At 44.6% G+C, this 22,394-nt stretch overlaps 1 protein-coding gene across 16 annotated transcripts in view; it reads left to right on the top strand.

The window, feature by feature from the left end:
* LOC110505661 (transmembrane protein KIAA1109 homolog) overlaps window positions 1-22,394 on the top strand; it is a 91,920-nt gene that overhangs the window by 42,651 nt on the left and 26,875 nt on the right. For 8 of the 16 annotated variants that reach the window (XM_036962771.1, XM_036962775.1, XM_036962776.1 and 5 more), the window contains exons 30-58: window positions 3,124-3,194; window positions 3,295-3,465; window positions 3,698-3,818; window positions 3,939-4,082; window positions 4,242-4,372; window positions 5,040-5,242; window positions 5,426-5,623; window positions 6,713-6,924; window positions 7,066-7,368; window positions 7,613-7,765; window positions 7,919-8,165; window positions 8,354-8,508; window positions 8,672-8,876; window positions 9,052-9,219; window positions 9,339-9,529; window positions 9,611-9,786; window positions 11,861-12,458; window positions 12,575-12,773; window positions 12,891-13,157; window positions 13,265-13,358; window positions 14,888-14,938; window positions 15,530-15,736; window positions 16,025-16,260; window positions 16,460-16,704; window positions 19,394-19,499; window positions 19,596-19,693; window positions 19,813-20,001; window positions 20,093-20,261; window positions 20,368-20,579. In XM_036962771.1, coding sequence (XP_036818666.1) covers window positions 3,124-3,194; window positions 3,295-3,465; window positions 3,698-3,818; window positions 3,939-4,082; window positions 4,242-4,372; window positions 5,040-5,242; window positions 5,426-5,623; window positions 6,713-6,924; window positions 7,066-7,368; window positions 7,613-7,765; window positions 7,919-8,165; window positions 8,354-8,508; window positions 8,672-8,876; window positions 9,052-9,219; window positions 9,339-9,529; window positions 9,611-9,786; window positions 11,861-12,458; window positions 12,575-12,773; window positions 12,891-13,157; window positions 13,265-13,358; window positions 14,888-14,938; window positions 15,530-15,736; window positions 16,025-16,260; window positions 16,460-16,704; window positions 19,394-19,499; window positions 19,596-19,693; window positions 19,813-20,001; window positions 20,093-20,261; window positions 20,368-20,579 — 5,520 coding nt within the window. The remainder of the gene's footprint in view (window positions 1-3,123; window positions 3,195-3,294; window positions 3,466-3,697; window positions 3,819-3,938; window positions 4,083-4,241; window positions 4,373-5,039; window positions 5,243-5,425; window positions 5,624-6,712; window positions 6,925-7,065; window positions 7,369-7,612; window positions 7,766-7,918; window positions 8,166-8,353; window positions 8,509-8,671; window positions 8,877-9,051; window positions 9,220-9,338; window positions 9,530-9,610; window positions 9,787-11,860; window positions 12,459-12,574; window positions 12,774-12,890; window positions 13,158-13,264; window positions 13,359-14,887; window positions 14,939-15,529; window positions 15,737-16,024; window positions 16,261-16,459; window positions 16,705-19,393; window positions 19,500-19,595; window positions 19,694-19,812; window positions 20,002-20,092; window positions 20,262-20,367; window positions 20,580-22,394) is intronic. The other 8 variants (XM_021585037.2, XM_036962777.1, XM_036962779.1 and 5 more) reach the window with 4 other exon arrangements.

The following is a 22,394-nucleotide window of genomic DNA, read 5'->3' as shown; positions in this document are numbered from 1 at the left end:
CAACCCTACACAGTGACTCACCATAATCATTATGGGCCCCCTTGGGGTCGAGGCCCCTGGGCACGTAATCTGGCCATGATAACAACAAGATTTAGATGGGCTAACCAGCTATCTTACCTACCTAGCTAACATGCTCTAGTTGCTCAACTGGACATTTCTGACAAGGTCTATCAGTGAATGACGTGAGGAAAACAGCCCATGCTCTACCACATTTAGAAATTCCTCCTTGTGCCTTCTACTTTTACAGCTATAAAGAGCAGTAAGTTCAAATCCTGACTGATTTCCTTAAAAACATTTTTTTTTACATACACACATACTACCGTTCAAAAAGTTTGGGGTCACTTAGAAATGTCCCTGTTATTGAAAGAAAAGCAACAAAAAAAATGTCCATTAAAATAACATCAAATTTATCAGAAATACAAGGTAGACATTGTAAATGTTGTAAATGAGCTGGAAATGGCAGATTTTTTTTTTAATGGAATATCTACATAGGCGTACAGAGGCCCATTATCAGCAACCATCACTCCTGTGTTCCAATGGCGCGTTGTGTTAGCTAATCCAAGTTGATCATTTTAAAAGGCTAATTGATCATTAGAAAACTCTTTGCAATTATGTTAGCACAGCTGAAAACTGTTGTACTGCTTAAAGAAGCAATAAAACTGGCCTTATTTAGACTAGTTGTGTATCTAGAGCTTCAGCATTTGTGGGTTCGATTACAAGGCTCAAAATGGCCAGAAACAAAGTCTATTCATGTTCTTAGGTTGGAGTCATTAAAACTCGTTTTTCAACCACTCCACAAATGTCTTATTAACGAACTATAGTTTTAGCAAATCGGTTAGGACATCTACTTTGTTACAACTAATTTTTCCAACAATTGTTTACAGACAGATTATTTCCCTTTTTAATTCACTGTATCACAATTCCAGTGGGTCAGAAGTTTACATACACTAAGTTGACTGTGCCTTTAAACAGCTTGGAAAATTACAGAATATGATGTCATGGCTTTAGAAGCTTCTGCGTGGCTAATTGACATAATTTGAGTCAATTGGAGATGTACCTGTGGATGTATTTCAAGGCCTACCTTCAAACTCAGTGCCTCTTTGCTTAACATCATGGGAAAATCAAAAGAAATCAGTCAAAACTTCAGAAAATAAATTGTACACCTCCACAAGTCTGGTTCATCCTTGGGAGCAATTTCCAAACGCCTGAAGGTACCACGTTCATCTGTACAAACAATAGTAGGCAAGTATGAACACCATGGGACCACGCTGCCGTCATACTACTCAGGAAGGAGACACGTTCTGTCTCCTAGAGATGAACTTTGGTGCAAATCCATCCCAGAACAACAGCAAAGGACCTTGTGAAGATGCTGGAGGAAACAGGTACAAAAGTATCTATATCCACAGTAAAACTAGTCCTATATCGACATAACCTGAAAGGCCGCTCAGCAAGGAAGAAGCCACTGCTCCAAAACCACCATAAAAAAGCCAGACTACGGTTTGCAACTGCAAATGGGGACAAAGATTGTACTTTTTGGAGAAATGTCCTCTGGTCTGATGAAACAAAACTAGAACTGTTTGGCCATAATGGCCATCGTTATGTTTGGAGGAAAAAGGGGGAGGCTTGCAAGCCGAAGAACACCATCCCAACCGTGAAGCACGGGGGTGGCAGCATCATGTTGTCTGGGTGCTTTGCTGCAGGAGGGACTGGTGCACTTCACAAAATAGATGGCATCATGAGGGACGAAAATTATCTGGATATATTGAAGCAACATCTCAAGACATCAGTCAGGAAGTTAAAGCTTGGTTGCAAATGGGTTTTCCAAATGGACAATGACCCCAAGCATTCTTCAAAAGTTGTGGGAAAATGGCTTAAGGACATCACAGTCAAGGTATTGGAGTGGCCATCACAAAGCCCTGACCTCAAATTTATAGAAAATGTGTGGGCAGAACTGAAAAGGCGTGTCTCTGAGCAAGGAGGCCTACAGACAGTGTCACCAGCGAAGCACCATCACACCTCCTCAATGCTTCATGGTGGGAACCACACATGCAGAGATCATCCGTTCACCTACTCTGCGTCTCACAAAGACATGGCGGTTGGAACCAAAAATCTAAAATTTGGCCTCATCAGACCAAAGGACAGATTTCCACCGGTCTAATGTCCATTGCTTGTGTTTCTTGGCCCAAGCAAGTCTCTTCTTCTTATTCGTGTCCTTTAGTAGGGGTGTCTTTGCAGAAATCCGACCATGAAGGCCTGATTCACGCAGTCTCCTCTGAACCGTTGATGTCTGTTGAACACTGAAGTATTTATTTGGGCTGCAATTTCTGAGGCTGGTAACTCTGATAAACTTAACCTCTGCAGAAGAGGTAACTCTGGGTCTTCCTTTCCTGTGACGGTCCTCATGAGAACCAGTTTCTTCGTAGCGCTTGATGGTTTTTGCGACTGCCTTTGAAGAAACTTTCAAAGTTCTTGATATTTTCCGTATTGACTGACCATGTCTTAAAGTAATGGACTGTTGTTTCTCTTTGCTTATTTGAGTTGTTCTTGCCCTAATATGGACTTAGTCTTTTACCAAATAGGGCTACCTTGTCACAACACAACTGATTGGCTCAAACACATTAAGAAGGAAAGAAATTACACAAATGAACTTTTAACAAGGCACACCTGTTAATTGAAATGTATTCCAGGTGACTACCTCATGAAGCTGGTTGAGAAAATGCCAAGAGTGTGCAAAGCTGTCATCAAGACAAAGGGTGGCTACTTTGAACAATCTCAATTATGAAATGTATTTTGATTGGTTTATCAATTTATTTTTGTTTTCTGCATGATTCCGTAGGTGTTATTTCATAGTTTTGATGTCTTCACTATTATTCAACAATGTAGTAGATAGTAAAATAATACAAATAAAAATCCTTGAATGAGTAGGTGTGTCCAAACTTTTGACTTGTACTGTATAAATCGACCTGCGGTACGTATTGATCCTGTTCTGTGTCCGGATCCGGACTGTGGTCTGTCTGAGTATGGCAGATTTCATAGACTGTGTATGTGTTTTTGTGTGTTACTGTATGTGTTTGTTCATCCATGGTGTACCCTAAATTCATAACCCTTCATCTTATGTTGTAGGTGGTGAAACAAGGCCTCTCTGCTAGCTCTCTACTTGACAGAGGCCTTTCGTTGATGGGAGACACAAACAAGTATTTAGAATTTATGTTGCTTAACTTGGATCTCTATGGTCTGCGCGACATGTGTTTCACACACACATCTGTAACTGCATCTCTCGCTATGTGACTTTAGCCAACCCTACACACCTCTGGATAAGAAGGCTATGGAGAACACAGACGACACCACCACTGAGGACTGGACCATGGAGCAGCCCCTCTCCCAGACCAGAACCACCGCCATCGTGGAGGTGAAGGGGGCCATCAATGTGGTGCTTACCCCTCTGGTGGCTGAAGCTCTGGACAGGTAACAGCTACTGGGTTAATACTAAATTCTAATATGCCATAGCCACCAAAGGCTTTTATGGAAATACCATTATAGGTAATGTTATAGAACAGCTCCTCATAGAAAATACTGACCATATTAGCTTTCCATCTGCAATCAGTGTCTCCCCACTGCAACTGTACCCAACCACTCTCCTTGGCATATTGCAGGAATAGTATATTGCTCAAGACAGTGACAATGTATGTTCTTTCAGATACATTGAGTCCATGGTCCACTACGTCAGTGTCCGTCACCCTGCAGCCATTCTGGATGACCTGCATGGGAAGGTCCTCAATGAAGCCTATCAGATCAGCAAGTCCACAGTAACTGAATCCGTAGGTGAACCTCACCAATCGGCAAATCTGTCCAGAAGTAGCGCTATAAAGAGAATAGAGTACGATTTTTAGATGAACCCTAAGTTTGTCTTGTTTTGACATTTTTTTCCCCCACTATAGAGCTCAGCCAAGCAGGAGAACAAGCTATCAAAGACGGAGGGTACCACAGGCTCCCTCAACACTCCCCATGTCCAAACGGACCTGACGGTCAAACCAGACAACGTGAAGATCAAGGGCCTGCAAGCTAACGTGTCAATTCCCAAGGTAGGAATTGTCATTGTGCCAAGAAAATTGTATTGGGCTTAAACAGAGTTCGCACTAATTTGAAGTGAACTTATCAGGAGTCGACAGCAGTCCAATGCTGACCTCCTTTCCTGAGTTGATTTTCAAAAGTCCAACACATCTTTGTCTCTGACTGTACAGGTGAACCTGTGTCTGCTCCAGGCCTCGGTAGAAGAGTGTTCTCCCTCCAACTCCAGTAAGAGCCACATCACACACGTCTCCCTGGTTGCTCTGTGCTTCGACAGGATCGCCACACAGTTTCGCATGAACAGGTAACCTCACTTCCACCAGCTTGCACGGGTCTCTTTACGACACACACACACACACACACACACAGTTTCACCGCACCTGCGGGCGGCAGGTAGTTGTCATGGGTCCGTAACTGAAAGGTTGCAAGTTCGAATCCCTGAGCTGAAAAATCTTTGTGCCTTTAAGCAAGGTACTTGAACCTAGTTATAAACTGGGTGGTTCGATCCCTGAATGTTGATTGGCTGACAGCCATGGTATATCAGACCATATACCACAGGTATGACAAATAATTTATTTTTACTGCTCTAATTACGTTGGTAACCAGTTTATAATAGCAATAAGGCACCTCAGTGGTTTGTGATATATGGCCAATATACCACGGCTAAGGCCTTTGTCCAGACACTTTGTCCAGACACACTTTGTCCACACGACGCATGGCGTCGTGCCTAAGAACAGCCCTTAGCCGTGGTATATTGGCCATATATCACACCCCCTCTGCTTTATTGCTTAATTGCTCCAGGGTCGCTGTTGATAATGGCAGACCCTGGCCGTCACCCCACTCCAATGGTGTCTTAGGGGGAGTTAGGATATTATTATTTTTTAACAATGAAATAGGACAAATATAAGCACCCACCAAATTATTATTACTATTATTATTACACGTGCGTACCCTACTGTCGGTCTTCATAGGGGCATAGTGGAGGAGACGCCCAACACAGCAGAGCATGGCCGTCCCTCCGTCAACTTGGAAAAGTACGCATCGGCCACCAAGATGCAGCCACAGTCCTCAGGCTCATTGCGCTCCAACGCTGGCATCGAGAAGGGCAAGGAGATCGCTGCCAAGCTTAACATCCACCGCATCCACAGCCAACTACGAGGCCTGGATTCCACAGGTAAGAATTTGCTATTTTCAATGTTATGCTCTACAGCTTTTTTTTTTCCTTCATGTGCTAGGCTGGAACACCATCCTTCACACCCAGCAGGCTGTCCATGACTGGAGTTGGAGACCCCTGCCCTAATAAAATATTACGTGTTAGACAGTTGTGACCTGTCCTTTTTCCTGTCCTGTGGTTTAGACATAGGAACATGTGCAATCACGGCCATCCCCTTTGAGAAGTCCAAAGTACTGTTCAGCCTGGAGGAAATGGATGAGTTTTCCCTGGTGGATGAGACGGAGAACCAGGTGGCTGCAGACCTGGCCCGGACCGGCGCATCCTTGGAGAAGTGGGGCTGGATAATGTTTGAGTGCGGCATCGAGAACCTTACTGTCAAAGGTAATGTGTCATTGCCAAATATATGTACACTTGCCTACATACAATACCCCATAATGTCAGTGGAATTATGTGTTTAGAAATGTTTACAAATAAATTAAAAGCTAAAAGTATTCAACCCCTTTGTTTTGTCAAGCCTAAATAAGTTCAGGAGTAAAATAGTGCTTAACCCTTTGAGCATGTTGAAGTTCTTAGTTACACTTTGGATGGTGTATCAATACAGACAGTCACTGCAAAGATACAGACGTCCTTCCTAACTCAGTTGCCAGAGAGGAAGGAAACCGCTCCGGGATTTCACCATGAGGCCAGTGGTGGCTTTAAAACAGTTAGAGTTGAAAGGCTGTGAACAACATTGTAGTTACTCCACAATACTAACCTAATTAACAGAGTGAAAAGAAGGGAGCCTGTACAGAATAAAAGTATTCCAAAATGTGCATCTTGTTTGCAACAAGGCACTAAAGTAGTACTGCAAAGCAATTCACTTTTTGTCCTCAATACAAACTCTTATGTTTGGGGCAAATACAACACATTACTGAGATCCATTATTTTCAAGCATAGTGTTGACTGCATCATGTTACCAAGAAGACAGTGAATGTTCCTGAGTGGCCGAGTTACAGTTCTGACCTAAATCCACTTGAAAATCAATGGCAAGACCTGAATAGTCTGGCAATGATCAACAATCAATTTTTACAGAGCTTGAAGACTTTTGAAAATAAAAATGAGAAGATGTTGCACAATCCAGCTGTAATCACTGCCAAAGGTGCTTCTACAAATTATTGACTCAGGGGTGTGAATACTTATGTAAATGAGATATTTCTGTATTTAATTTTCAAAAAATTTGCAAACATTTATACAAACATGTTTTCACATTGTCATTTTGGGGTATTGTGTGTAGATGGGTGAGAATAATTTTTTAATTCAGGCTGTAACTAAATGTGAACTAAGTCGAGGGGTATGAATACTTTCTGAAGGCACCAATAGACATTGGCATTTAGATTCACTTTGAATGAACTTAATTTGAAGTTATTACATTTATGTTATTAACCCCATCACTGAACACTGTTGCCTGATTGTGTGCCTGTCTGTGTGCAGGTGGGCGTCAGTCGGGTGCAGTGCTGTACAGTGCGTTTGGCATCATGGGACAGTCGGGTACGGGCGTGAAGATTGGCATGTCCAAATCTAACGGCTCAACGTGTTCTCAGACGGGCAGCGGCTACAGCACCGATGTATCTGATGACAATCTGCCTAACGACGCGACAAGACCCAACTCTGATGCCAACAGAAACTCAGACTCTGACGATCAGGTAACTTATCACCGTCCGTCACTTTGAACTGTTGTACAACCTCGTTTCAGTAACAGAAAGAATTCACAAAAAATATGTAGACTTGCTTCTTTCTTGCTCCTGTTCTCTCATTGGCTTATGCTGTGTGGATTGCTCTTGCAGGATGAAGGGGTGGAGTCTGATGACCTGAAGAAGGACCTCCTCCTCATGCCCCCGCCCCCTGACTCCAGTAGCATGAAGCTCACCATCAAGGAGATTTGGTTCAGCTTCGCTGCCCCCACCAACGTACGCTCTCCCTCACAGGCCATCTCCAGGCAGCTGAATCTCCTAAGCACAGCGACGCCAGCGATTGGCGCCTGGTTGGTCCCCATCGACCAGCTCAAGTCTTCTCTGCGTAAGCTTGACATGGAGGGCACTTTGAGAGTGTGTGCTGTCATGGGCTGCATCATGACTGAAGCCTTGGAGGTCAGTACTGCACAGATTGAGGGTTCCAATGCCTTTTATCAATTTAATTGTCCTATATTTTGTATATACTGTATGGTGATTGTGTATATTCCTCTGGCTATATTTTGTCTGTATATTTTGTCTATTGCTGTCAGCACCATTTCACAAGGTCAAATGGAGGGTACATGTAAATGTCCTTGGCAAATAACGGTGATTCTTATTCTATATGAGACACATTTCCTTTTCTTTCCCTTGTTCTGTACAGAAAAAGAGTATCCACATCCCCTTTCGGAGCAAGTACAACAGGGTGACCAAGCGAGCACGCTACCTCCACGAGAACCCCTCCTGTCTGCTGTGTAACATCCTGCATCGCTACCTACAGCAGGCTGACTACACTGTGATAGAGGAGGCCACCATGGTGAGATGTGTGTTTAGAGGCTTGAGAACTTCAGTCTGGACCATGATTGACTGAATCATGTGTGCTAGTGCTGGGCTGGAAATAGTTCTTATGGATCTACCTTAACTTACCTCCTAATTAACTATTAAATCCATCTGATCTTGTCCTCACTAGAATGACGGGCTGCCTGCCCTGGTGACCCTGAAGAAGGGGCTGGTGGCTCTGGCCCGGCAGTGGATGAAGTTTATTGTGGTGACCCAGGGCTTCAAGGCCATCGGCCTGATGAGGCCCAACCAGCTGCCCAAACCCAAGGAGACCCCCCAGCAGCAGACCTTCCAGGACCAGAGCCAGGGCCTGGACAACGGAGCTGCGCTGCAGAGTGACACCAGTGCTGATGGGGCTGAGTTTGAGTTTGACGCAGGTAGGAACGTATGTTTTTTTTTTTGGACGATGACATTTCTGGTAAATGAATACATGACAGATATACTTTTTTTAAACCAATTGTATTGAAAAGTCCCCCCACGTGTTAATGAATTTGATAATGATTATAATGATGACGGTAATAATGCATGCAGTATGTTGGTTCAATGGGTTGTAACTGCTGTCCAGCCACAGTGAGTGAACACACCATGCTGCTAGAGGGAGCATGCAGCCGCCCCCTGCCCACAGGAGACAAATCTGGACCAGTTAGCGGGGTGGAGATCATGAGGAAGCTCTCCAAGTCCCACACACACAGTGAATCTGCCCTCAAAATAAAGGTAAAGGTATGTCTATCCACCCCTCTGTCTGCATTGTCTACTTTAACTTTGTACCATTTATAATTGATTATATGGGTGGACAGGGGCGACAGGGCGGTACCACTTTTCATTAGTATACCATAGGAATGCATTTGTTTTCACACTAATGATATTGGTGTATGTTCTTCAGGGTTCCCACCCATACCAGTCCCTCAGCTACACCAGCGGGGACACAGCGGCTGACTCTCCTGCCCATGTGAGTCGTGTCGGCATGACTGCCAAGGACAGTCCCCGTAAGGAGAGCCTGCTGAGCTACCTGACAGGCAGCTTCCCCAGCCTGCACAACCTGCTGGAGGGCACACCCCAGAGGAATGAAACCACCACCAAAAGCACAGGTATGCTCACATTATCCTGGTTCTGACTTGGTTTGTGTGAACATTCTCCTAAAGCATGGGTTATAGGGAATTTCCACCGTATTTTTATAGTACTTTGATTCCTTTTCAAACTATCATGATAGAGAATTGGTATAGAATTGGACTGCAACATGACATTGTTTGCTCCCCCCTTTAGGTAACAGTGTGGGCCCAGATGTGGTGACGGAACACCCCCTGCTGTCTGAGCCCTCCTCCGTCAGCTTCTACAACTGGATGTCCAACGCTGTGGGCAACCGGGGCGGAGGGAATGCTGTACCCCAGGAGTCCCCGGTCAACCGCTCCCAGCACAATATCCTGCAGACAGGTAGGGGGAATGTTGTGAGAATATTCTGGGAATGTTGGTGATGTAACCAACCCTGATTGCTCACAGTAAAATAATTGTAAAAATAAGGTCACCCTAAGTGTCTTTCTGTTGCTCCTCAGGCATCACCTGTAACCTCCACACCATCCCATCAGCGTCAGACTTCAACACGGTGCTGTCCAGCGACCAGAACACTCTTGATGGAACACAGTCTCAGCACTCTCAGCACAGCACCAGCCAAGATGACATAATGATGGCCGACATTGAGGAGGGCAACCAGTGTCCCGCCGCCGTTCAGCTAGCAGACGCCCAGGTGAGTGAGTGAGTGAGTGAGTGAGTGAGTGAGTGAGTTATAATTCTGATGATTCTCTCTCCCCTCCTTCACAACACACAGGTTGTGTTCAAGCCTCTACTGAGTCACACAGGGATCCAGGCCCAGGACACCACTCCTCTCAGCTACAAGATGTACTTCGGGGAGCACCTCTCCTTCTCTGGCACTTTGGAGTGTCTCAGAGCAGACATTGTGGACTCTGACACATCCAAAGAGCGGAAAAATAAACGGTTGAAAAGGTAAATAAACCAAGTATCTAATGTAAATCATGTTTAGCGAGTCCCAATAGTCTTAAAGGTGCAATCTCTAAGACCTGGTTGCCCAGCTGGTTGCCCTCGGGATGAATTTGGCACAGGGGTGGTTTTATTTGGCCACCAAGTTTTTTGAGCAAAAAAATATATACAGTGCATTTGGAAAGTTTTCAGACCCCTCGACTTTTTCCACATTTTGTTACGTTAGTCTTATTCCAAAATCCATATACATTTTCACACAGTACCCCATAATGACAAGGCAAAAACAGGTTTTTAGAAATTTTAGCAAATACATTAAAACATTTTAAACAGAGGTACCTTATTTACATAAGTATTCAGACCCTTTGCAATGTGACTTGAAATTGAGCTCAGGTGCATCCTGTTTCCATTGATCATCATGGAGATGTTTCTACAACTTGATTGGAGTCCACCTGTGGTAAATTCAATTGATTGGACATGATTTAGAAATGTGCACACCTGTCTAGATAAGGTCTTACAGTTGACAGTCCATGTCAGAGCAAAAACCAATCCATGAGGTAGAAGGAATTGTCCGTAGATCTGGTACCAAAATGGTACCAAAAACATTCTGCAGCATTGAAGGTCCCCAAGAATACAGTGGCCTCCATCATTCTTAAATGAACATTTGGAACCACCAAGACTCTTCCTAGAGCTGACTGCCCAGCCAAACTGAGCAATTGGGGGAGAAGCGCCTTGGACAGTGAGGTGACCAAGGACCCGATGGTCACTCTGACAGAGCTTCAGAGTTCCTCTGTATTGGTAGGAGAACCTTCCAGAAGGACAACCATCTCTGCAGCACTCCACCAATCAGGCCTTTATGGTAGAGTGGCCAAACGGAAGCCACTCCTCAGTAAAATGCACATGACAGCCCGCTTTGAGTTTGCCAAAAGGCAGAAACAATATTCTCTGGTCTGATGAAACCAAGGTTGAACTCTTTGTCCTTAATGCCAAGCGTCACATCTGGAGGAATCCTGGCACCAATCCCTATGGTGAAGCATGGTGGTGGCAGCATGCTGTGTGTAAGTATTTCAGCGGCAGGGACCGGATGACTAGTCAGGATCGAGGGAAAGATGATCAGAGCAAAGTACAGACCTGCTTCAGAGCGCTCAGGACCTTAGACTGGGTCAAAGGTTCACCATCCAACAGGGCAGCAATCCTAAGCACACAGCCAAGACAACGAAAGAGGGGCTTCGGGACAAGTCTCTGAATGTCCTTGAGTGGCCCGGACTTGAACCCGATCGAACATCTCTGGAGTGACCTGAAAATAGCTGTGCAGCGATGCTCCCCATCCAACCTGACAGAGCTTGACAGGATATGCAGAGAAGAATGGGAGAAACTCCCCAAAAACAGGTTTGCCAAGCTTATAGCATCATACCCAAGAAGACTCGAGGCTGTTATCGCTGCCAAGATGCTTCAAGAAAGTACTGAGTAAGGGGTCTTTTTTTTTTTGCATAATAGAGAGACTTGATCGAATACAAATAATTTATAATAATTGGCTTTTCTGCCAACTGAGGTTCTCAAGGCACTTTACACACTGTAGTAGGGGGAAACTGACTTCATCCACCATCAATGTGTAGCACCCACCTCAGTGATGCACGGCGACCATTTTTGTACCAGACCGCTCATCACATCAGCTAGAGAGGTGAGGAGGGATATATGCCCGTTAGAGGGATGATTAGGTGGCCATGATGAAATGTGTCCAGGTTGGGAATTTAGCCATGACACCGGGGTGAACACCCTTACTCTTCCAATAAGCCATGGGATTTTGAATGACCACAGAGTCAGGACACCCATTTTAACATCTCATCCAAAAGACTGCACCCTACGCTGGGCAATGTCCCCATATGTAATCAATGTTTTGTAATGATTATGTTTTAGACAAATAGCATACATTTTTGTGCTTATTGCAGTCAATTTGCAGTCTAAAAATGTATTTTTTAGTATGTTCTGACAAAAGAAAAACTTGGCCCGTGGCTGAATCTAGTTAATGGTCCCTGCTCTAAGATATCCTGCCATGTAAAGGTAATCTTCTCTCCCTCTCCAGACAGGGCATGCCAAACCTCCCTCTGCTGGAGTTCAAGCCTGCCCTGCTGATCGAGACGTTCAGCCTGAACGCTGTGGTGATGGAGAAGTCTACCAGCACTGGCCCGCCAAACTCCACGGCTGCCGCCGCTCCCCTCGCCTTTCACGACCTGAATCGTCGCCACTACAACACCTTCCACTGCGACTTCACCATCGCCTGCCAGGCCATCAGCCAGCGTGTGGACATGGCCCTGGTGCGCCTCATCCACCAGTTCAGCACCATGGTGGACGACATCAAGGCCACACAGACAGACATCAAGCTGAGTCGCTACACCGCCGGCTCTGCCTCCCCCACACCCACCTTTAAGGTGCGGCCCTACCGCCACTTCCGCTCCTCTGACTTTAGCCGCAGCTCGCGGGGAAGCGTCAACGGAGCCGGGCGGAGTGGGGTTGGCGGCGGCGGGAACACTGCTCAGAAGAGCAAGCGGGGGGGAGGTGGAGGGGGGGGTCAACTGCCCAACGGCCCCCAGTCAGGACTGGACACGCTGGGCAGGAGGGAGCCCCGGGGACGCAACACGCTTGGTCGCTCGGAGCGCCGTACCTCCAAGGTACACCAACCAGTATGTATCTTTATTTCACAATAATCATATAGACTATATTTCTAAGTGACCTATCAAATGATGTATGCTCTGTTTTAATTGGGATCTAATAAATTCAATCAATCCAATTGATCAAGGTGTCGCGGAAGGGCTCTCGGGATGTGGCGGACCACATGACCATCCAGATGGACGACTCAGACTCCATCACAGTGTCAGAGCAGAGCGAGCCCTCTGCAGAGTGCTGGCAGAACATGTACAAGCTGCTCAACTTTTACTCCCTCATCTCCGACCCCACCGGTATCCTGGAGAAGAGCTCCCCTGAGAACTGCCTCTCGGGTAAGGCTCTCTCTCCCTCCACTTAGCCACTTCTTGCCCCTACCCCCTAGGCTCTTAAGAAAGCCTCACACTCATCGTTCAATCATTTTGTGTGTGTGCGTTATGTGTGCTGTACAGACGGTGGCCGCAGCCCCTCGGAGCCCCTGTGCAGGGTGATGTTTGAGAACGAGCAGCAGGACCCCACCAACAAGCCTCCGGCCGGGCTCGGAGCAGGGGGCCGACGGCGTAGCTTGGTGAGCTGTGAGCCACAGCACGTCACCCTCATCGTGTTTGGCATCGGCGTTGTGAACCGCACCCACCTGGAGGCAGACATCGGGGGCCTGACCATGGAGGCAGAGCTAAAGAAGATCCACGGCAGCTTCACACTTAAGGAGAAGATGAAGGGTGAGGCTCTTAGCTCTTGGGTTATGTCACTAGTTCAATACACCGCCTCTTTGTATTACGTTATTCAGTGCCATATCTGGATTATAATTCCCAAATCTGTTTTTCAGACATACTGCACCAGAAGATGACAGAGACTTGTGCATCAGCCCACATAGGAGGAGTTAACATTGTGCTCCTGGAGGGTATAACCCCAGACATTCAGTAAGGACTGCTCCAATTTAAGTTGATAACTGTTTAATTTGAATTGTCACATTGAGGATTGAAGTTTGATACTGTGCATTTGGTCTGTTAATTAACCTAAAATACACTCCGTTTCTAATTTGTTTGCCTGTCATTTTGGTAACCAGTAAGATGAATTATGAACGTTTGAGTTCCCTACCCCACTGTGTCTGTAGCTATGTTTCGATTTGACTTGTCCAGTGATTTTGTCGACATTTAACATTTGTCTCAATATAGAAAATAGACAATTGGGTGCTTTTCTATTTCACTATCTTGGGTGCGTTTGTAAAGCCAATCTGGAGTGCCAGAGTGAGCTGAGTGCCCTCTGGGCTTTCTTAAATTCAGAGCGTTCCGCTCTGGGAGCGTTCAGAGCGCACACTGACTGGACGCTCTGGCCGAGGAGTAGGGTTGATCCGAGCGTTCTAACCTCACAACGGCAGTCATGCACCCAAGCTAACTGGCTAACGTTGGCTAGCTTTCCCGCTACAAAAATGAGAGAACACCTCACTCTGACCATTTTACTCGCCCTAGCAGAGCTGGTTATCCAGAGCGTTGGTGACTGCAACTGATGCTGGTAACAATTTAATTACGCTGTTTTGTCAATGTTTACTGACCATATATGGCCATATTCAACGGGTGTTGAGAGTTCGTAAATACATCAGTTATTCTGCAATCTGGTACATTCAGACGCGAGTGCTCTGAAATTGGAGTAAATGACCAGTGCGAATTTACGAATGCACCCCTTGTGTCAATAAAAACAGCTCGACGTAATGACGTCAGACCAATCTGTTTCATGTCTCAAATAGCCCGCGAAAGCCAGCGTGGATAGAATGCAATAATGTCATATTGTAATAATTCTCATGCCAATGTATCGCCACAGTCTGTCCCATGTTGAAACTTGAAGTCCTGTAGATCTAAAATGATTGGATAGTGAAACTTGCCAGCCAACCAGAGAAGAAGCGAAGTGAAGTGTTTCGTCAGGACAATACCTATCCTGCAAAGAAACATATATATTTTTTTGTAGTTGAACATTTTGATTTTGCCGACAGTAAAAATGTAGAATTAAAGTGGCGCTTTATAGTTGCGGGATCACATCACGTGCCCATCACATCCACCCCTATCTAATGGATAAAAATGTTGTCTGTCTTTAGAAATGTCTCATATCTGCCGTTTCCATTACACATGTCGCAGTGATTTTATTTTTTGAGACATTTGCGTTTGTCAAATCAATCTTGTTCAATGGAAACCTGCCTACTGATTGCATGTCAACCTACTGTGTGAGTAATTCCTACAGTTACTTCACTCTAAACAAATCCTATAAATATTCAAAGGACTGCACATATTCGTCTGGCAACACTGGAAGTACTTTTGGCAGTTGAAGGATGGTGAATAAGTATTCTAATCTAGTCTGTTGTCTCCATATATCTATGCGTGAATAGTCTATCTCATTTGCTCTCTTTTTTTTTTTTCTTTTTACTTTCCCTGGCTTTCTCTTCCATCGTCTTGAATAGACTGGAGGATTTCCCTACATCTCCTACCAGCACTGCCAAACAAGAGTTTCTGTATGTGTTTATAACTACTGCACCTTGGCACATCATAGCAATGCCACAGTACTGTAGTACTAAGTTTAGGCACAGCTTTCATTTTGTCTCGAGTCTGTGGTAACGCAGTGTTTCGTCAGTGTACAGCTCTAGTTATGTTATTCTCCCTCTTCATGTTAGTCTGATAATCACCCACTCCTTTTCTCCTCTGTTCCTGTGTCCCTTCCTTTAAGTGTATGGCGGGTAGATCATCTTTATAGATCAGCCATATGACAGCGATTCCTCCTGTAATCGTGATCAATATTATTATTTTGTTTGTTTTTTTGTTGATAATTTTGGCAATGTAATGCAAGGTCATATAGAACCCTGTAGTTCTTATGCCCCCATAACATGGATGACGTTGTGTGCCTGTTAATGTTTAGTGTGCTTGTTGTCTAACATGACCAAAACGAGCATTTTTGTACATTGTTGTTGCTCTATCGACGTTGTCCTGTGTTAACCTGTAGTCAAACAGTCATATTTGTACATTGTTGTTCTATCGACGTTGTCCTGTGTTAACCTGTAGTCAAACAGTCATATTTGGAACGCTGACACTCTGCTCTACCATTCCAGAACAGTTGTGAAATGCAACATAGCGAAGTCCCAGGCCCTGTACAGCGCCCAGCGGGGCCTGAAGAACAATAACGCCGCTGTGTTCAAGGTGGGCGCCATCATGATCAACATCCCCCAGCACCCAGCCACGCTGCACAGCATGATGGTCCGCAGCTCCCACCAGCTCTCCAAACAGATCTCTGACCTCATCCGCCAGCCATCCAACGTGTGAGTCTCAGGGAGGAAATGGTTGGATTATTCATAAGTTGCATTATATATACTTTGAGTCCCATTGAAATCAAAAGGTATCTCCTAGGAGAGCCCCTGCCATGAATTGGTGCTGAGTAGGCAGAACTGCTTGTTCAGTGTGGTCCTCACCAAAAGGATCTTGTATGAGAGGAAAGCACTTCCGTGAATCGTAACATTTAGAGATGAAACCATTTCCTTTCCTCTGTATCTCCTTCATGGACTAAGCAATATTTGTTTTCATTCTGAACTACGTTCTTTTCTCTGTAGGCCACCCTCCAACAGGGAGGATACTCCCACCCCTCAGCCCTCTGACAAGGCGTCCAGCATCAACCAGACTCCTGTGGAGGCCAACGAGTTCCCCCAGCTGCCGGAGGGGCTGGAGAAGAAGCCCATCGTCCTCAAGTTCAGTGCCATGATGGACGGCATCACCATAGGAGCGGCCCTGCTGCCCTCCCTCAAGGCTGAGTACAAGATGGGCCGTATGAAGAGCCACGGCATGACAGGTAGCATAGCACCAAGCTTTAACCCCTGACTTAGGTAATGGGATATTGTATTTGTATTACTGTGTATGTACATGATGTTACTATTTGTGATATGGCAATGTTTTCTTAATTTCCTCTGCGTTGATTGATAAAGTTATTGACTTCAATTGGACTTGAATTGGACTTCAATTGGACTCATCCTTGTTTGTTCTCTGTGCAGGAGCCCAGACAAGGTTCACGTTTGAGCTGCCCAACCACAAGCTATGTTTTCAGTCCAAGGTGTCTCCGGTGGACACCATGTCCGCCATGCCCCCCTCTGCCAGCCTCAACCTCCCGCCAGTCACCATGTCCGGAGAGTACATCATGGAGGACCACGAGGGCCACTCGGACTTCACCGACGACTTCCCTATCCCCATGAAGCAGGGCAACTACCTCCAGGGGAATTACCTGCGCTGTGTGGCTGAGGTGAGGCTGCCACAGTCAAGTAGAGTAGCTCCAGTTTTCCTGACTATACTTTATATACATACATACATTACATTTAATTACATTACCGTTCTGATTAAAGAAGCAATTTCAAAGGAGCATCGGCATTTGTGGGTTCGATTACAGGCTCAAAATGGCCAGAAACAAAAAACTTTCTTCGGAAACTCGTCAGTCTATTCTTGTTCTGAGAAATGAAGGCTATTCCATGGCCAAGAAACTGAAGATCTCGTACAACGCTGTGTATTACTCCCTTCACAGAACAGCGCAAACTTGCTCTAACCAGAATAGAAAGAGGCGTGGGAGGCCCCGGTGCACAACTGAGCAAGAGGACAAGTACATTAGAGTGTATATTTTGAGAAACAGGCGCCTCACAAGTCCTCAACTGGCAGCTTCATTAAATAGTACCCGCAAACACCAGTCTCGACGTCAACAGTGAAGAGGCGACTCTGGGATGCTGCCCTTCTAGGCAGAGTTCCTCTGTCCAGTGTCTGTTTTGCCCATCTTGATCTTTTCTTTTTATTGGCAAGTCTGACACATGGCTTTTTCTGTGCAACTTTGTATGTTGTACATGCATACATACATGCTTACATACATACATACTAGAGGTCGACCGATTATTCGGAATGGCCGATTTAATTAGACCGTTTTCATAACAATCGGAAATCGGTATTTTTGGCCACCGATTTGGCCTTTTTTTCTTTTTTTTCACCTTTATTTAATCTTTGTTTAACTAGGCAAGTCAGTTAAGAACACATTCTTATTTTCAATGACGGCCTAGGAACAGTGGGTTAACTGCCTTGTTCAGGGGCAGAACGACAGATTTTTACCTTGTCAGCTTGGTGGATTCAATCTTGCAACCTTACAGTTAACTAGTCCAAGGCTCTAACCACCTGATTACATTGCACTCCACGAGGAGACTGCCTGTTACGCGAATGCAGTAAGCCAAGGTAAGTTGCTAGCTAGCATTAAATTATCTTATAAAAAACAATCAATCAATCATAATCACTAGTTAACTACACATGGTTGATGATATTACTAGTTTATCTAGCGTGTCCTGCGTTGCATATAATTGATGCAGTGCGTATCTTTGCTCCAATGTGTACCTAACCATAAACATCAATGCCTTTCTTAAAATCAATACACAGAAGTATATATTTTTAAACCTGCGTATTTAGCTCAAATAAATCCAGGTTAGCAGGCAATATTAACCAGGTGAAATTGTGTCACTTCTCTTGCGCCTAATTTGCCAGAATTTTACGTAATTATGACATAACATTGAAGGTTGTGCAATGTAACAGGAATATTTAGACTTATGGATGCCACCCGTTAGATAAAATACGGAACGGTTCAGTATTTCACTGAAAGAATAAACGTCTTGTTTTCGAGATGATAGTTTCCGGATTCGACCATATTAATTACCTAAGTATTTCTTCAAACTCAGTGCCTCTTTGCTTGACATCATGGGAAAATCAAAAGAAATCAGCCAAGACCTCAGAAAAATAATTGTAGACCTCCACAAGTCTGGTTCATCCTTGGGAGCAGTTTCTGTATGCCTGAAGGTACCACATTCATCTGTACAAACAATAGTACGCAAGTAAAACACCATAGGACCATACAGCTGTCATACCACTCAGGAAGGAGACGCGTTCTGTCTCCTAGAGATGAACGTACTTTGGTGCGAAAAGTGCAAATCAACCTTGTGAAGATGCTGGAGGAAACGGGTACAAAAGTATCTATATACACAGTAAAAATTAGGCCTATATCAACATAACCTGAAAGGCCGCTCAGCAAGGAAGAAGCCACTGCTCCAAAACCGCCCAAAAAATGTTACAATTTTTATTTTATTTCATTTTAAAGGCACACTTAAACAACATGGCTACCACAGCATTCTGCAGCGATATGCCATCCCATCTGGTTTGTGCTTAGAGGGATTATCATTTGTTTTTCAACAGGACAATGACCCAACACACCTCCAGGCTGTGTAGCGGCTATTTGTCCAAGAAGTGGAGTGATGGAGTGCTGCATCAGATGACCTGGCCTCCACAATCACCCGACCTCAACCCAATTGAGATGGTTTGGGATGAGTTGGACCTCACAGTGAAGGAAAAGCAGCCAACAAGTGCTCAGCATTTGTGGGAACTCCTTCAAGACTGTTGGATAAGCCTTCCAGGTGAAGCTGGTTGAGAGAATGCCAAGTGTGTAAAGCTGTCATCAAGGCAAAGGGTGGCTACTTTGAAGAATCCCCTAACAGAGTTGCAGTTCTTGACACTGGTGTTCTTAATGTTTTGTATACTCAGTGTATTTGGAGTGGTGAGCACTCCGTTTGACCTGATGAAGATCCTTGTGGATTGAAACATTGTCAATACAGCCATGGCTCTACGCTGACCTTTTTTTGCAAGGAGCACGTGTGCACCTATGTTGAAGAATGTAGGCCCACACAAATAAATTTAGGGGAACAATTACAAATATTTGTGTTAATAAAGATAGAATCCTTAATTTTTCTAGGTACACTGGTGCTCCTAAATATAAATGTCAGGTCACACAGCAAAATATTTAGGCGCATATGCGAGTAAAATGGTCACACTGTAGAGCCCTGAAATGTGGTAATTATGAGCATATTCAGTTTGCAGGCCTTTGTTATTTTCATTGATTTCAATCCCCCTTCACCTAGATTGGTTCTTTTGAGCACAACCTCACAACGGACCTCTTGAACCACCTGGTGTTCCTGCAGAAGGTTTTCATGAAGGAAGTCAACGAGGTCATCCAGAAAGTATCAGGTCTGTCCCGCTGTATAACACAAGAACACTGAAAGTTGTTCTGTTTCAGTATTTTGCTTAGACACTTTGGGTAAATGCTTGTTTGTGTCTATGCAGGAGGAGAGCAGCCCATCCCTCTATGGAATGAGCACGACATCTCGACAGATGCTGACAAGCCCAAGATTCTGCTTTACTCACTCAGTCTGATGTTTAAGGTACCAGTATGAGAAGCAAGAAAAGTCCTGCAATATGCATATATACCCACCTATCGTCACGTGTCCTAATCATTTGAAAATGAAATAAATTGACTTTCCTGAACACTTGTGGTTTGCAGGGGATCCAGATGACGGCCACCACTCCGTCCATGAGAGCGGTGCGCTTCGAGACAGGGCTGATAGAGCTGGAGCTCTCCAACAGGATCCAGTGTAAAGCCCAGGCCGGCGGCAGCAGCAGCTATCTCAAACTGTTTGGGAAGTGCCAAGTGGATCTGAACCTCGCCCTGGGCCAGATAGTCAAACACCAGGTAGGCTACAGCAAATCAATATAGGTTGTGTTAGTTTCTATTGGCTGCTGCAATCAGGTTTTGTTAGATATAACCCTTTTTTCCCCCACAGGTTTATGAGGAGGCAGGTTCAGACTTTCACCAGGTGGCCTACTTCCGCACTCGTATTGGTTTACGGAACGCCCTTCAGGAGGAGATTAGTGGCTCCTCAGACAAAGAGGCGGTCCTCATCACACTCAACCGGCCAATCGTTTTTGCCCAGCCTGTGGCTTTTGACAGAGGTCAGGCCTTGATAATAGACTACGTTTTCTAATTCTCAAAATAAAAATGTCTAAATCATATAACCTCTATAGTGAAACGTCATCCCTTTTTCCCTTCTCATTGCAGCTGTACTCTTCTGGTTGAACTACAAGGCGGCCTATGACAACTGGAATGAGCAGCGTCTGGCACTGAACAAAGACATTCACATGGCCACCAAGGAGGTGGTGGACAAGCTGCCGGGCATCCAGCAGACCTCTGCCCAGGCCTTCAGCACCCTGTTCCTGCAGCTCACCGTCAACGACCTGGGAATCTGTCTGCCCATCACCAACACCTCACTGGTAGGAGGAGAATGATGATCTGAACAATGATTTTTGCAACCAAAGATTGCATATATGTTTTAAGGAGAAAACCTTTGCAATGCGGCATGTTAAAATGGTGTGGGATATTTTTTACCCCAACCCTGACAGTGCTCCATTTTGTCTTATACACTTAGACCCATTTTGTCATAGATCAATTCTGTTTCAGATCCTGTCCTGGAACTGTTTGTGTGTTTTTATATTGATATGAGCTAAATTGAAAGAAATTTTATTGTCTGAAAGTGGCACTCTCTGTGAGTAGTCATCAAATCATAGGTAATTTCATTCCCTAAAGAACTGATCCAAATTGTCTTGTTTTTTTCTCAACCATTCTCACAATGCTTCATTTGAGCTTCATTGATTTTATTTAAATATAGTTAGCTATACTGAATAAAAATATAAACGCAACAATTTCAATGATTTTACTGAGTTAGTCTATATAAGGAAATCAGTCAATTTAAATAAATGCATTACCTAAATTCCTAACCTATGGATTTCACATTACTGGGCAGGGGCGCATCCATGGGTGGCATTGGCACACCAGTCAGTATGAGTTTTTCCCCACAAAAGCGCTTTATTACAGATGGGAATACTCCTCAGTTTCATTAGCTGTCCGGGTGGCTGGTCTCAGAAGATCCCTCAGGTGAAGAAGCCGGATGTGGCCCTAGGCTGGTGTGGTTACAGGTGGTGTGCAGTTGTGAAGCTGGTTGGTTGGGTGTACTGCCAAATTCTCAAAAACGATGTTGGAGGCAGCTTATGGTAGAGATATGAACATTAAATTCTATTGCAACAGCTCTGGTGGAGATTCCTGCAGTCAGCCAATTGCACGCTGCCTCAAAACATCTGTGGCATTGTGTTGTGTGACAAAACTGCACGTTTTAGAGTGGCCATACGGTGCACCTGTCTAATGATCATGCTGTTTATTCAGCTTCTTGATATGCCACACCTTTCAGGTGGATGGATTATCTTGGCAAAGGGGAAATGCTCACTAACAGGGATGTAAACAAATTAGTGCCCAACATTTCAGAGAAATAAGCTCTTTGTGCTTTCTGGGGTCTGTTATTTCCTCTCATGAAACATGGAACCAACACTTTACATGTTGCGTTTATATTTTTGTTCAGTGTATACAGTGCCTTGCGAAAGTATTCGGCCCCCTTGAACTTTGCGACCTTTTGCCACATTTCAGGCTTCAAACATAAAGATATAAAACTGTATTTTTTTGTGAAGAATCAACAACAAGTGGGACACAATCATGAAGTGGAACGACATTTATTGGATATTTCAAACTTTTTTAACAAATCAAAAACTGAAAAATTGGGCGTGCAAAATTATTCAGCCCCTTTACTTTCAGTGCAGCAAACTCTCTCCAGAAGTTCAGTGAGGATCTCTGAATGATCCAATGTTGACCTAAATGACTAATGATGATAAATACAATCCACCTGTGTGTAATCAAGTCTCTGTATAAATGCACCTGCACTGTGATAGTCTCAGAGGTCCGTTAAAAGCGCAGAGAGCATCATGAAGAACAAGGAACACACCAGGCAGGTCCGAGATACTGTTGTGAAGAAGTTTAAAGACGGATTTGGATACAAAAATATTTCCCAAGCTTTAAACATCCCAAGAAGCACTGTGCAAGCGATAATATTGAAATGGAAGGAGTATCAGACCACTGCAAATCTACCAAGACTTGGCCGTCCCTCTAAACTTTCAGCTCATACAAGGAGAAGACTGATCAGAGATGCAGCCAAGAGGCCCATGCTCACTCTGGATGAACTGCAGAGATCTACAGCTGAGGTG

The sequence above is a fragment of the Oncorhynchus mykiss genome, chromosome 25 (genome assembly GCF_013265735.2).
Source record: "Oncorhynchus mykiss isolate Arlee chromosome 25, USDA_OmykA_1.1, whole genome shotgun sequence".
In the NCBI taxonomy this organism is placed as follows: Eukaryota; Metazoa; Chordata; class Actinopteri; order Salmoniformes; family Salmonidae; genus Oncorhynchus; species Oncorhynchus mykiss.
This window is presented reverse-complemented; position numbering and strand designations above follow the sequence as displayed.